Source organism: Lytechinus variegatus, chromosome 12, assembly GCF_018143015.1.
Source record: "Lytechinus variegatus isolate NC3 chromosome 12, Lvar_3.0, whole genome shotgun sequence".
Classification (NCBI taxonomy): Eukaryota; Metazoa; Echinodermata; class Echinoidea; order Temnopleuroida; family Toxopneustidae; genus Lytechinus; species Lytechinus variegatus.
The window spans coordinates 29,378,704-29,393,470 of NC_054751.1; the positions used below are offsets into that span (position 1 = coordinate 29,378,704).

The 14,767-nt window shown below is 38.9% G+C and overlaps 3 protein-coding genes across 3 annotated transcripts; all 3 read right to left on the reverse strand.

Moving 5' to 3' along the window:
- Nucleotides 1-619: 619 nt before the first annotated feature.
- Nucleotides 620-2,532, reverse strand: LOC121425566 (rhodopsin, GQ-coupled-like). The gene has a single exon (XM_041621654.1). The coding sequence runs from the start codon at nucleotides 1,887-1,889 to the stop codon at nucleotides 774-776; it is 1,116 nt and encodes a 371-aa protein (XP_041477588.1). The 5' UTR covers nucleotides 1,890-2,532; the 3' UTR covers nucleotides 620-773.
- A 5,367-nt stretch (nucleotides 2,533-7,899) lies between these two features.
- Nucleotides 7,900-9,060, reverse strand: LOC121425368 (adenosine receptor A2a-like). The gene has a single exon (XM_041621395.1). It carries the CDS (start codon nucleotides 9,010-9,012, stop codon nucleotides 7,900-7,902), a length of 1,113 nt encoding a protein of 370 aa, XP_041477329.1. The 5' UTR covers nucleotides 9,013-9,060.
- Nucleotides 9,061-13,460: 4,400 nt separating this feature from the next.
- LOC121425369 (adenosine receptor A2a-like) lies at nucleotides 13,461-14,573 on the reverse strand. The gene has a single exon (XM_041621397.1). It carries the CDS (start codon nucleotides 14,571-14,573, stop codon nucleotides 13,461-13,463), a length of 1,113 nt encoding a protein of 370 aa, XP_041477331.1.
- Nucleotides 14,574-14,767: the final 194 nt, after the last annotated feature.

The following is a 14,767-nucleotide window of genomic DNA, read 5'->3' on the forward strand; positions in this document are numbered from 1 at the left end:
CCCCTAAATTGTCAGTGAACGCGGCAGCTAGAGGGCACTGGGTTCCGCTTGATGATGGGCTGATGGATGGGTTTTGGTGAATGAAGCAGATGTGAAATTATTATTCTTACATTGTTTTTGTTCATGGTTCTTGTGTAGTATTTATATGAATTTTTATAAAATCTCATTTTTTCCATTGTAAAAGAGAACTGTTGCTCGGCTAGCGCCACGAGCGTGTACTGACGGTGTGCGCGCTCTACAAATATACGCTATTATAATAAGAAATTAATGCAAAGAACGTTGTTTTGGAAAAGCTAATAAGACTACCAATTGCATTCAAGTGCTCTTCTTTCCAGCATATTTTCAAGGCGGATGCTACAGCTTAAATTGTATTAGCTTTTACGATTCAGATGTAATGTTGCGTTTACCGTTATAGCAAAGATATAGCTATAGATTTGTCTTAATCATTTAGGCGCAAGCTATATTGTACAACCGGAAAAATGAATTTAGCGTTTGCACATGAAAACAAGTTATTTATTGTGGAATCTTATAAATAACAGTGAAAACTTAAAAAATGTATTCTTATAATGCAACATACTTTGAGTAATTCCCCTGAAAATTTGGTCTTTTATAATTACAAAACAGGCATTAAGAAATGATACAAAATTAATTTGCGAAAATAATTATCTTGTCTCTGTGATGAAATATGTTTCATACGATCTATACTTGTGTACGTAGAACTTGACAATCAAGGAGTAACATAAAGCCTTCCGTGATAAAATTGCTATGAAAGCCTATCCAACAGATCGACAGCATAGGATTTCCTTGAAGACCTTCTGAAAGTTCGGATGCTTCAGACCGTAGATGATCGGATTGGCCACACTGTTCCCTAATAGTATCATTGTAGTATAGAGAGTAATAATTCTCGTACCAGGGATGAAGAAATTAACAGCAGTAGCTAGGAAACAGAACATGAAAACACAAACGACCATGAAAAGATTCTTAGTGATCTCGATTTCCTTTTGATTAATTGCCTTGATCATGGGTGGATGAGAACCTCCAGGATCAGACGAAGAAGCTTGGCCTCCTCGTGTGCTTGCTGACGTGGACTTGGTCTTTTCATCCGTTGCGTACTTGTTTCGAAATTGGTCATTGTGTCGACGAACATGACTCAGAATCAAAGAGTAGAGTGTAAGAGTGAGCAAAAGAGCTACTGCTGCCAAGGTTCCTTGAAGTATGACGTAATAAGTTTTGGATGTTTTCTCATCTTTTAAAGAACACATGCTGTAATATTCGGAGTAGCCGAGTGTCCCAAGACCAAACACTGGAGGTAGGACCATTGCTAATACCGAGAACATCCAGATTATCACAGCTACGACGATGATTCTCTTAGGAGTATGAAGACCTTGATGTCCTCGGATAGACTTGGTTATGACATACCACCTTATAAATGCTATTGCTACAAGAGTGTACACACTGCAGCAGACGCTGATGTAATGTACTGCGGCAACGGTTGCGCAGGTCACCTCGTTCAAAGGATAAGTTCCTGTTTGGCTCAGGAGACCAACACCTTGAAAGGGTATCAAGGAACACGCCAAAATATCAGCGAAAGCGAGATTTACCACTAGAACATTGGTAATCGTCCGAAGTGTTTTGCTAACGATGACCGATATGATGACGAGAGAGTTGCCCAAAAGACCGACCAATGCCATTACGAGCAAGACGGATGCAACAATTACACGATGGCGGAAGGGAATGACACTTCTTTCCGATATAGCACTTGGGATCATCGTGAAATCGAATCCCGAATCTGAAGTGCTGGTGATATTCTGTGCTTCTGTGGTAGGGTATATGGTTTGTGTGACAGCAATTGATACATTTAGGAAATCTAGGAAGGTTGTCATTTCCATTATCGGATCAGCAATATAATGTTCCGCACTACAGGTCTAATCTTATTCTGGAGAAAGGTACAACAAAGAAATGCTAAAGCAGGCAAGCTTCCAAAGTTAACTGGCACGATCATCACCTTTTCTGAGCTCCTCTAGTAAAGAGCACGGCAACATATGCATTGTATAACCAATCACCATACACGCCTCCACGCTATATATTACTAGAATTTTCATCTGGACTCGATCATCAAAGATAATGATAAAGCAACTTTTCTTTTCGAGTTGATTTTTATCTAATATGTCATTATCTAAACAAAGCGGCGAAAGAGGGTTCGTGTTTTGCTGTTCTATAGTCTTACCGACCTTTAACACTGTATGCTAACGATTTTTTTTAGCACATGTGAAACAAAACTAGAATCACGAAAGCTAATCACATTCTACTCCGGAAGTGAATTCCAGTAAGTGTCACTCAAATTACGGTACGGATTTTCCGTGTGAAAGACTTGACCTCCAAAACATCGTTGGGGGTGGAGCTTACGCGACCTTTCAAGTAATTCCGTAGATGATACCGTTGCCATGCACTCATCGAAGTTTGTATTTGCGATGCAGTGCATTGATTGTCACTAAACATATACCGCCTTTGCTCGGGAATTCGAATTCAAATCAGTTTTTGAGTGAGCGTGTGAAAGGTCCGGTGATTCTGAAGACGAATTGCAATCATCATTACGATGATGATTCAAGATTCACGTGTAAAAAAGGCCCCTACTCAAATCCTTTTAACATTGAATCTGTGCCCTAGCTATTTGCCTCGATTGAAACGACGAATCAACTCAGTGTAATATTTATAAGGTATTGTCCCTCCAAAGAAACACATGGATCCAAAATAGCCAATTATCTGTTGATAACCGCTGTCAAACACAAAATGGGCATTCAAACTTCAACTGTTTACTTACTGTGGGGTCTCATGCGCCGTAAAACGTAATCTAACTTGTATAATTGTCTTTGATAGCGATGTGCATCGCATACTTGCAGGAGTTGCAGCTTCTACGCTGTACTCGCCCTTAATATTCACACAGTCTGTGTTATCTCCAGATGAAACTCTGATGTGTACACGAAATAAACACACACCCAGTGGCGTACCATGGGTCACGGTATGGGGGGGGGGCACCACCAAAAATTTGGTCACTTATTGGGCGCGCGAATCGTGCTCAATAGGTAGGCAGACCTAATTGATACATTAATTTTAAGGACTGTGCCCTTAAACTAATATGAAAATTTTTCATATTCAGACCTTGAAAAAGGGCATTATAAGCAAAATTTTGTAATCATGATACGTACCTGTCTTACTAAACAAACAATGTGAGCGCGAGGCGCGAGCAGGCATTTCTGTATGTATATTGACTCCAAAACGGACATTTTGAGGATTATTTCTTAGGAATACATGAAGAGCATACATATCTCACCATCATCCTGATCACCATAGTCATCAAATGCGAGCGCCAAGCGCTTGCTGACATAGGTTCATGGTTAGAATTATACCTAAACATATGAAGCACTTTTTGTATTCATTCTAATCATGTAAATGATACGTATTTACGATCAAAATATTGCGATCGCGAAGCGCGAGCCGAATTTTTTTAAAATTCAGACCTGGAGAGGGGCATTCTAAGGATTTTTTTGTGGAAAATCATTAAGACCATACGTATTTCAATAACCAAATGATGCGGGCGCGAAGCGCGAGCTGAAATTTTTTTAGATTCAGACTAGAAAAATGGGAAGTTTGAGGACAGTTTTATGAATTTATGAAGATCACATATATATCACCAATCCACTAATGCGAACGCAAGCACAAACTGGAAACATATTATATTCAGACCTTAAAAAGGGGAAATTACTTTAAGTACTCATAAAAATAATCATAAGTCACTTCATGAAAATATAAAAACTCGAAGTGCGATGAAATATATTTGTTGTATATTGACTCGAAAACGTGATGTTTACCTACCATTTAATCCCCTTGAATAGGATATTTTTTTAATCACATTAAAAAGACAATGCGAGCACCAGGAGTGATTAACACATAGGCACTAAGCAAATTATTTTTCATTAAGTAATGACAAATATTTCTTGTATGATATATCATATCATATAAAATATAATATTATATGATGGGCCTTTAACATAATATGATATAATAAAATAGAATGTGTAATAATTTCTTTACCCACTCTGTTTCTCTTTATTCTCCTTTGCCCCGTTTTTTTTTTTTTTTTTTTGGGGGGGGGCACGTGCCCAACCCGTGCCCCCCGTAGTTACACTATTGCATATCTGATAATAATGTTCGAGTAGATAGATAGATAGAGAGATATATATATAGATAGATAGATAGAAAGATAGAAAGATATATAGATAGATTAGACAGACAAATGGGGGTGGGGCACAAGCAAAAAAATTTAATCACTCAGTGAGCGTTCTTCGCGCGCTCAGTTGCCTTATAAAGGCCTTTTGACTTTATAGAGACATTTTAAGGACTGTGTCATTACACGGATATGTCATGTATCTCACTGATGAAATGATGCGAGCGATCTGTCACGCTAAACAAACAATGCGAGCGCGAAGCGCGAGCAGAAATTTTTGTGTTTACTGACCCCAAAAAGAAACAGTGTAAGGACTATTTTTAGGAATCAAATACGAGAATACATATCGCACCATACTCATCTAATTTGAGTGCCAAGGGCTTGCTGATTTTGTTAGAAAACAAACACATTTTTTTAGTCATTGTAATCATGATGGAAATACACATCTCACTAATCAAATATTGCGAGCTGAAAATTTAGAAAATTCAGACCTGAAGAGAAGCATTATAAGGCTTGTTAGTAAGAATTTACGAAGACCATACTATTTCACTAACAAAATGATGCGAGCGCGAGCTGAAACTTTTTGTATATATTGTCCCCAAACAGGACATTTTGAGGACTATTTCTTTTTGGAATTCATTAAGAGTATATATATCTCACCACAGTCATCTAATGCGAGTGCCAAGCGATTGCTGATTTTATTCGAATCACATCCGAACACATGAAGAGCTTTTCTGTAGTCATAGTAAGCATGATTATTATACGCATCTCACTAGCGCAAGTGCGAGCTGAAAATATAGGAAATTTAGATCTGAAGAGGGGCATTTTAAGGCTTGTTTGTATGAATCTACTAAGACCATACGTATTTCACTAACCAAATGATGCGAGCGCGAAGCGCGAGCTGAATTTTTTTATATTTAGATTAGAAAAAGAGGCATTTTAAGGACTGATTTTAGGGAATTCATGAAGAGCAGACATATCTCATCAATCCACTAATTCGAACGTATGCACGGACAAGAAATTTTTATATGCAGACCTTAAAATGGGGTAATTACTTTAAGTAGACATAAAAAAGAAGCATATATCACTACATAAAACAATAATAACTCGAAGTGCGATTAAATATATTTGGTGCATACTGACTTGAAAACAGGACGTTTTAGTACAGCATGATTATACATCTCGTTAAAACATGACCATGTGAGTACCAGGAATAATGAACAAATAGGCCGTGAGTAAATTATGTTTCATAAAGTTATGAAAAATACATTTCTTATGTAATATAACATAACATATATAATAAAATATAATATTATAATTTACAATAATTTCTGCTTTCCCACTACGCTTCTTTCTTCTCCCTCTTTTTCTCCAGTTTTTTTTTCGCCAGCCGAGTTGGGGGGGGGGACACGTGCCTCCCCATGCCCCCCCCCCCGTAGTTACGCCACTGATCGCGCTAAGGCCGAATAGTGATGTATTTACAAGGAAATTACCTGAATGACACAAAAATTGTTAAAACAATAACACAGATAATTACAAAACAAATAAAACAGTTATACTGAAAGTACATATCATTGTTGAATTTTGAAATAAAATATTTACCGGAATGTAAATCGGATGTCTGGAAAATGACTCGATGTGGGGAGGCCACTGAAGTATAATCAATATCATGTCTAATTTAAAATGGAAATATTCAACAGCTTAACGGAAACAAAACAATTTGGCTAAACGTATTTTTAAATGACGAAAATACAAAAAGATGTATACCTGCCAAAATATGAGTTTATGAAAACGCTGGTAACGTATGTGGTACACTATAAAAACCTGTGAAAACTGACACCAATTGGTGTTAATAGAGGACCACATCCTGAGGTGTTCAAATTACACCCTAGAGATTAAACATAACACTAAAGAGTGTAAATGTAACAACAAAAGGTGTTGTAATAACACCTATAGGTGTAAAATTAACACCACCAATTTAACAGCGGTGTAAAATAACTGGTGTGGTCCTCTATGTACACCGGTTAACACCACAGTTTTTGCTGTGTATTATAATCGCCCGGTAAACTGTTCCTTTGTTTACATTTTACATGTACGTTTATCATTAATTTCAAAGTATCGACCTATAACAAAACAGATTATAAAAAAACGTTTATCTAACATAAACGTAATAATAAAATGAACAAATCCTTATACTGGTGAAAAGAGTGAAGAGTATTATAGTTACTTTTACTGGTGTATAAAAAAATATGTTTGAACAATGGAGATATACTGGTGGTAAATTATAGTAAGAAAAGAAGAATTAAATGTCATCTGAAAATATCAATTTCGACAAATTACCAAAAAATAAAGAATTGATCAAGAAGTATTACGAAGTAACAAAAAGGTCTGTGAATCATAACAATGTATTAGTACAGTAGATATTAAGATAATAATGGATTATGAACACAGTCCATTCGTATTGCGGAGTTTCACGATAAATGGCAGGGCACTACTTCTACGACACCGTACAGTCCTGCGTTTAGGTTATCTCAGTTTTTCATTGCGTCTCATGGATCTATGAGTGCTCTGGGGAGCGTTTCATGCAAGGACTTGTCAGATGTTTTATCCGACATGTACTGTTTTATCCAACAGTTACTATGGTAACAGTGCCTCTCATCCAATCATTATCAAGGAAAGTTGTCAGACCTGACATCTTGTCGGACGAAAATGTTGATGAAACGCTCCCCTGAAGTTCAGGTAGCCAGTCATGAAACTTGATAAGGAGACTGAGACTTGGCAAAATTCAAGCAGAGCACATCCCGTCGGTGATAAAGAGAGTCAAGTTTGGATGGGGAGCATAATCTTGTACGTCACATACTGATCAACATAGATGAGACCCACTCTGTTTTTAAACATACACGTGAATATTGTAAGTCCTAGCTCAACTGGGGCCCGGTATCTCTTCATCACACAAAATGATAGGATATTTCGCTCACGTGAGAATTCCAATTTAAGTTCCACTGACACCAAGCAGTTTTATCTTCCTATTCTCTTGAAGAGTGGTGTCATTGATTCTCAAGAACTAGATGATGAGGGCGAGCTTCGGTGAAGGTAACCTGCATGGCCTTACATTTAGTGTGACTCAATCGTATGTAACAGGACTCTTGGCACCAATAGCTAGTCTAAAGCATCCGAAACCGCACTTTGTCCACCCATACTGCAAGCATCTGCAAATGCCATATTGTATGTATGGAAATGTCGTGGTGTAGCGGTTCTGACTCTCGCCTTGCAATCAGAGAGTCGTGTGTTCGCATCACACCGTGGCCTATAGCGTCCTTGGGCAAGACGTCAAAATCCACTCTTCACTCAGGTGTTAAATGGTACCCGGTAGGATGCGACAGCCTATGTAGTATGCCTAGCAATTGAGTTTTGGAACTCTTGTTGAAATGCTCCCCAGGGAGTTGAGAAGGTGCATACATTGTGTGCGGTTTTGCCAGGATCCAAAGACCGGAGTACAACTACGTATGCTGACCCTGAGGTAGTCAGTTTGTCTAAATAACACGTAATACTAGGCCTATTCTTGTCACTTATGATAACAAATATCTTATATGATCTACGCGTTTCAGTCAGATGTAGTTTTTGTCAGTCAAGCAGTCAAAGAAACCTTCCATGGTTTAATTTATATGACATAGCTATCCTAGAGTTCGACAGCGTAGGATTTTCTTGAAGGCCACCTGAAAGTTCGGATGCTTCAGACCATAGATGATCGGATTGGCCACACTGTTCCCTAACAGTATCATGGTGGTGTACAGAGTAACGGCACTAGAACCGGGGATGACGAAATTAACAGCAGTAGCTAGGAAACAGAACATGAAAACACAAACGACCATGAAAAGATTCTTAGTGATCTCGATTTCCTTTTGGTTGATTGCCTTGATCATGGGTGGATGAGAACCTCCAGAATCAGATGAAGAAGCTTGGCCTCCGTGTGTACTTGTTGACGTGGACTTGGTCTTTTCATCCGTTGCAAACTTGTTTCGAAATTGGTCATTGTGTCGACGAACATGACTCAGAATCAAAGTGTAAAGTGTAAGAGTGAGCAGAAGAGCAACTGCTGCCAAGATTCCTTGAAGTATGACGTAGTAAGTTTTGGATGTTTGCCCATCTTTTAAAGAACATATGCTGTAATATTCGGAATAGCCGAGTGTCCCGAGACCCAACACTGGAGGTAGGACCATAGCTGATCCTGAGTACATCCAGATTATTACAGCTATGGCAATGATTCTCTTGGGAGTATGAATACCTTGATGTCCTCGGATAGACTTGGTGATGACATACCACCTTATGAATGCTATTGCTACGAGAGTGTATGCACTGCAGCATACGCTGGTGTACAGCACTGCGGCCACTGTTGCGCAGACCCCCTCGTTCACTGGGTAAGTTCCTGTCTGACTTAGGAGACCAACACTTTGGAAAGGTATAAAGGAACACGTCAAGATATCAGCGAAAGCGAGATTGACAACCAGAATATTGGTGATCGTCCGTAGATTTTTGCTAACAATAATTGAAATGATCACGAGGGAGTTGCCCAAAAGACCGACCAATGCGAATACGAGCAAGACAGATCCAACAATTACGCGATGAAGGAAAGAAACGACATTTGTTTCCGATATAGCACTTGGAGTCATGGTGAAATAAAATTTTGATTTTGAATCGCTGGTGATGCCCTGTACATCTGTTGTATATATGGTTTGTGTAGTGGCAATAGATGCATTGAGAAAATCTAAGAAAGTTGTATTTTCCATAATCGGTTCAGTATGTTTTCTCCAGTATGATAATCTGGAGAACGTTAGTAGAAAGAACACAAATACGACATGCACGCCTCCAATCAAAGTTAAAATACATCTTAAAGCACTGTTTCAAAAACAATATACATGGCAGCATTGAAGTATATATGTATATAATATATAAAATCTCCAAGCTATTTATATTCATCTGCAGTTGATTTCACCGTTACTGGTTACGCTCGAGTTTCTCATCAAGGATAACCTACAATCATGACTAACTCCGCCTCCTCAAGTTAACTTTTATTTCAAATTTGAGAAATTGACCAAAGTGGATTCGTTTTTAGACTGTCGTGAGTGCTTTTGAAATTGTCACTGTAAGCTGCGTCCTAGTTTCCTTGAGCGAATTAACGATCTCGCTCAAATAATGAAATATTTATAGGATATTAGTGCCTCGGCTCTCCAAAGAAACGAATGCGTGCAAAATGGCCAATTGTCTTCTAATAGCTGCTGTCAAACACTGAATGGCATATCAAATATCCTTGGTTGAAAAAAAGGTTTTGTGACCATGAGTTCTCAAACCCCTTGAACCATAATCTAAACCGGTCATTTTAATTGTATCCAAGAGCGATGTCAAAATGGCTGACACTTCAACACGCATCGAATAGTTTTAGCTTCTCCGCTCATTTTAAGGACTGTGTCATTACACGGATATGTCATGTATCTCACTGATGAAATGATGCGAGCGCGAAGCGCGAGCTGAAAATTTTTTATATTCAGTCCTAAAAATTGACATAATAAGCAATTTAAAAAAAATACGTATCCGTCACGCTAAACAATGCAAGCGCGAAGCGCGAGCAGAAATTTTAGTGTTTATTGACCCCAAACAGAGACAGTGTAAGGACTATTTTTAGGAATCAAATAAGAGAATACGTATCGCACCATACTCATCTAATTTGAGTGCCAAGGGCTTGCTGATTTTGTGAGAAAACAAACACATTTTTTTAGTCATTGTAATCATGATGGAAATACACATCTCACTAATCAAATATTGCGAGCTGAAAATTTTGAAAATTCAGACCTGAAGACATGGAAGAGAAGCATTATAAGGCTTGTTAGTAAGAATTTACGAAGACCATACTATTTCACTAACAAAATGATGCGAGTGCGAGCTGAAAATTTTTTGTATGTATTGTCCCCAAACAGGGACATTTTGAAGACTATTTCTTTTTTGGGTTTTAAGGTTTGCATGGTGGCATGTACAATTGCTGATGTGGTTTACGGTACACCATGTGGAGTGTAATAGAAATAGTGGATAGAAGAGAAGAAGTGGATAGGCGAGAAAGTGGAGATTTGAGAGAAGAGTATTCTTTCTGGAAAATAGTCATGAAAAGGACTGTAAATCGGACGGAATGTTGAGTGAGAACAGCTTGAGTAGTAGAGCTGATGAGGAGATGCTGGCTTGAGTCGGCGAGTAGAGATGATGAGTAGTAGAGAGACTCGACGTTTCGGACAGGTTGACTGTCCGTCTTCACTCCTGAAGACGGACAGTCAACCTGTCCGAAACGTCGAAATGTCGAAAATACAAAAAGATGTATACCTGCCAAAATATGAGTTAATGAAAACGCTGGTAACGTATGTGGTACACTATAAAAACTGCGGTGTTAAAACTGACACCAATTGGTGTTAATAGAGGACCACATCCTGAGGTGTTCAAATTACACCCTAGAGATTAAACATAACACTAAAGAGTGTAAATGTAACAACAAAAGGTGTTGTAATAACACCTATAGGTGTAAAACTAACACCACCAATTTAACACCGGTGTAAAATAACTGGTGTGGTCCTCTATGTACACCGGTTAACACCACAGTTTTTGCTGTGTATTATAATCGCCCGGTAAACTGTTCCTTTGTTTACATTTTACATGTACGTTTATCATTAATTTCAAAGTATCGACCTATAACAAAACAGATTATAAAAAAACGTTTATCTAACATAAACGTAATAATAAAATGAACAAATCCTTATACTGGTGAAAAGAGTGAAGAGTATTATAGTTACTTTTACTGGTGTATAAAAAAATATGTTTGAACAATGGAGATATACTGGTGGTAAATTATAGTAAGAAAAGCAGAATTAAATGTCATCTGAAAATATCAATTTCGACAAATTACCAAAAAATAAAGAATTGATCAAGAAGTATTACGAAGTAACAAAAAGGTCTGTGAATCATAAAAATGTATTAGTACAGTAGATATTTAGATAATAATGGATTATGAACACAGTCCATTCGTATTGCGGAGTCTCACGATAAATGGCAGGGCACTACTTCTACGACACCGTACAGTCCTGCGTTTAGGTTCTCTCAGTTTTTCATTGCGTCTCATGGATCTATGAGTGCTCTGGGGAGCGTTTCATGCAATGACTTGTCAGACGTTTTCATATCAATTTGTTGTGTACAAAAAACGCTCCTTTTATAAGGCATAGAAATGGGACGTTTAACGCACAGTCACTAATACGCGCCGCTGTCTTCGCATCGTGCAGGCAGTCTACGTGTATAGTGGCGGGCTGCTACATTGCGGTGCAGGGGTGTTCAACTTACATATCGTGAGCGCACTCAGCTGCGTGTTTTCACTTCTTCTCCTTTCTCTCCTTTTCTTGTCATTTTTCCTCGCATTACTTGTTTTCATAAATTTCCCTCTCACTTTCCTTGTTTTCTCACTCCCTTCAGTTTTGTAACTCTTCTTGATCACTTGCATTCATTGGCACACCCCCCGGTCAAAAATGGTACGGTCCTATCCAACATACACTCAAGTCGTCGCTGTACGAATAAATGAAAACGTGCAAAATTCTTCACGCGCTGCGTTGCCTAGCTATGCGTGTGTACTGTGTACACACAATGCCATCGGCTGAACCCGCCAAACTATAGTGACCAATTATTGCAAAAGCTTTTGCAAATGTGAAAAGTGACAGAGGTTTTTTTATCCAATCAAAATCATTCTTAGGTATTCGCAATCTACAGCATTTTCTGCAAAATGTCTTTTTTTGATAGGGTCTATTGTGACGTATATATTTTTTTACAACAATGTGAAGTCGCACCAAACGTTTCGTTTCCCGCACTTGCCCATTGGCTCATGTACAAATGGATTTCCAAAATCATCAAGAAAGGTTCCAAAAACCTCAAAAGTGACAGAACTTAATTTGACTAAAATTAAATGAAAATCATATCATGTTCAAGGTGAGAATCTGCTCTATTCTATTCTGTTTTGATAGATCACCTTGTTGGCGCGTTTGGGAGATGTCTTAGCAAATCCATCAAAAACGGCGTATTTTCTATTATTCTCCATAGGGAAATAATTTAACACGCTACGCACTGCAAAAAAGGAGCGCAAACAAATTGATATGATCCGACAAGTACTGTTTTATCCAACAGTTACTATGGCAACAGTGCCTCTCATCCAATCATTATCAAGGAAAGTTGTCAGACCTGACATCTTGTCGGACGAAAATGTTGATGAAACGCTCCCCTGAAGTTCAGGTAGCCAGTCATGAAACTTGATAAGGAGAGACTTGGCAAAATTCAAGCAGAGCACATCCCGTCGGTGATAAAGAGTGTCAAGTTTGGATGGGGAGCATAATCTTGTACGTCACATACTGATCAACATAGATGAGACCCACTCTGTTTTTAAACATACACGTGAATATTGTAAGTCCTAGCTCAACTGGGGCCCGGTATCTCTTCATCACACAAAATGATAGGATATTTCGCTCACGTGGGAATTCCAATTTAAGTTCCACTGACACCAAGCAGTTTTATCTTCCTGATCTCTTGAAGAGTGGTGTCATTGACCTCAAGAACTAGATGATGAGGGCGAGCTTCGGTGAAGGTAACCTGCATGGCCTTACATTTAGTGTGACTCAATCGTATGTAACAGGACTCTTGGCACCAATAGCTAGTCTAAAGCATCCGAAACCGCACTTTGTCCACCCATACTGGAGGCATAATACCTCCATGTTGTATGTATGGAAATGTCGTGGTGTAGCGGTTCTGACTCTCGCCTTGCAATCAGAGAGTCGTGTGTTCGCATCACACCGTGGCCTATAGCGTCCTTGGGCAAGACGTCAAAATCCACTCTTCACTCAGATGTTAAATGGTACCCGGTAGGATGCGACAGCCTATGTAGTATGCCTAGCAATTAGTTCTTGGAACTCTTGTTGAAATGTTCCCCAGGGAGTTGAGAAGGTGCATACATTGTGTGCGGTTTTGCCAGGATCCAAAGACCTGAGTACAACTACGGTTGCTGACTCTGAGGTAGTCAGTTTGTCTAAATAACACGTAATACTAGGCCTATTCTTGTCACTTATGATAGCAAATATCTTATATGATCTACGCGTTTCAGTCAGATGTAGAATTTGTCAGTCAAGCAGTCAAAGAAACCTTCCATGGTTTAATTTATATGACATAGCTATCCTAGAGTTCGACAGCGTAGGATTTTCTTGAAGGCCACCTGAAAGTTCGGATGCTTCAGACCATAGATGATCGGATTGGCCACACTGTTCCCTAACAGTATCATGGTGGTGTACAGAGTAACGGCACTAGAACCGGGGATGACGAAATTAACAGCAGTAGCTAGGAAACAGAACATGAAAACACAAACGACCATGAAAAGATTCTTAGTGATCTCGATTTCCTTTTGGATGATTGCCTTGATCATGGGTGGATGAGAACCTCCAGAATCAGATGAAGAAGCTTGGCCTCCGTGTGTACTTGTTGACGTGGACTTGGTCTTTTCATCCGTTGCGTACTTGTTTCGAAATTGGTCATTGTGTCGACGAACATGGCTCAGAATCAAAGTGTAAAGTGTAAGAGTGAGCAGAAGAGCAACTGCTGCCAAGGTTCCTTGAAATAAGACGTAATAAGTTGTGGATGTTTGCCCATCTTTTAAAGAACATATGCTGTAATATTCGGAGTAGCCGAGTGTCCCGAGACCCAACACTGGAGGTAGGACCATAGCTGATCCTGAGTACATCCAGATTATGACAGCTATGGCAATGATTCTCTTGGGAGTATGAATACCTTGATGTCCTCGGATAGACTTGGTGATGACATACCACCTTATGAATGCTATTGCTACGAGAGTGTATGCACTGCAGCATACGCTGATGTACAGCACTGCGGCCACTGTTGCGCAGACCCCCTCGTTCACTGGGTAAGTTCCTGTCTGACTTAGGAGACCAACACTTTGGAAAGGTATAAAGGAACACGTCAAGATATCAGCGAAAGCGAGATTGACAACCAGAATATTGGTGATCGTCCGTAGATTTTTGCTAACAATAATTGAAATGATGACGAGGGAGTTGCCCAAAAGACCGACCAATGCGAATACGAGCAAGACGGATCCAACAATTACGCGATGAAGGAAAGAGACGACATTTGTTTCCGATATAGCACTTTGAGTCGTCGTGAAATGAAATTTTGATTTTGAATCGCTGGTGATGCCCTGTACATCTGTGGTATATATGGTTTGTGTAGTGGCAATAGATGCATTGAGAAAATCTAAGAAAGTTGTATTTTCCATAATCGGTTCAGTATGTTTTCTGCAGTATGATAATCTCGAGAACGGTAGTAGAAAGAACACAAAATACTATGACATGCACGCCCTCCAATCAAAGTTAAAATACATCTTAAAGCACTATTTCAAAAACAATATACATGGCAGCATTTAAGTATATATATGTATATAATATATAAAATCTCCAAGCTATTTATATT

What these genes read in the sequence shown, in the direction of transcription:
- LOC121425566 (XM_041621654.1), bottom strand. Translation starts at nt 1,889, where the DNA reads ATGGAAATGACAACCTTCCTAGATTTCCTAAATGTATCAATTGCTGTC.
- LOC121425368 (XM_041621395.1), bottom strand. Translation starts at nt 9,012, where the DNA reads ATGGAAAATACAACTTTCTTAGATTTTCTCAATGCATCTATTGCCACT.
- LOC121425369 (XM_041621397.1), bottom strand. Translation starts at nt 14,573, where the DNA reads ATGGAAAATACAACTTTCTTAGATTTTCTCAATGCATCTATTGCCACT.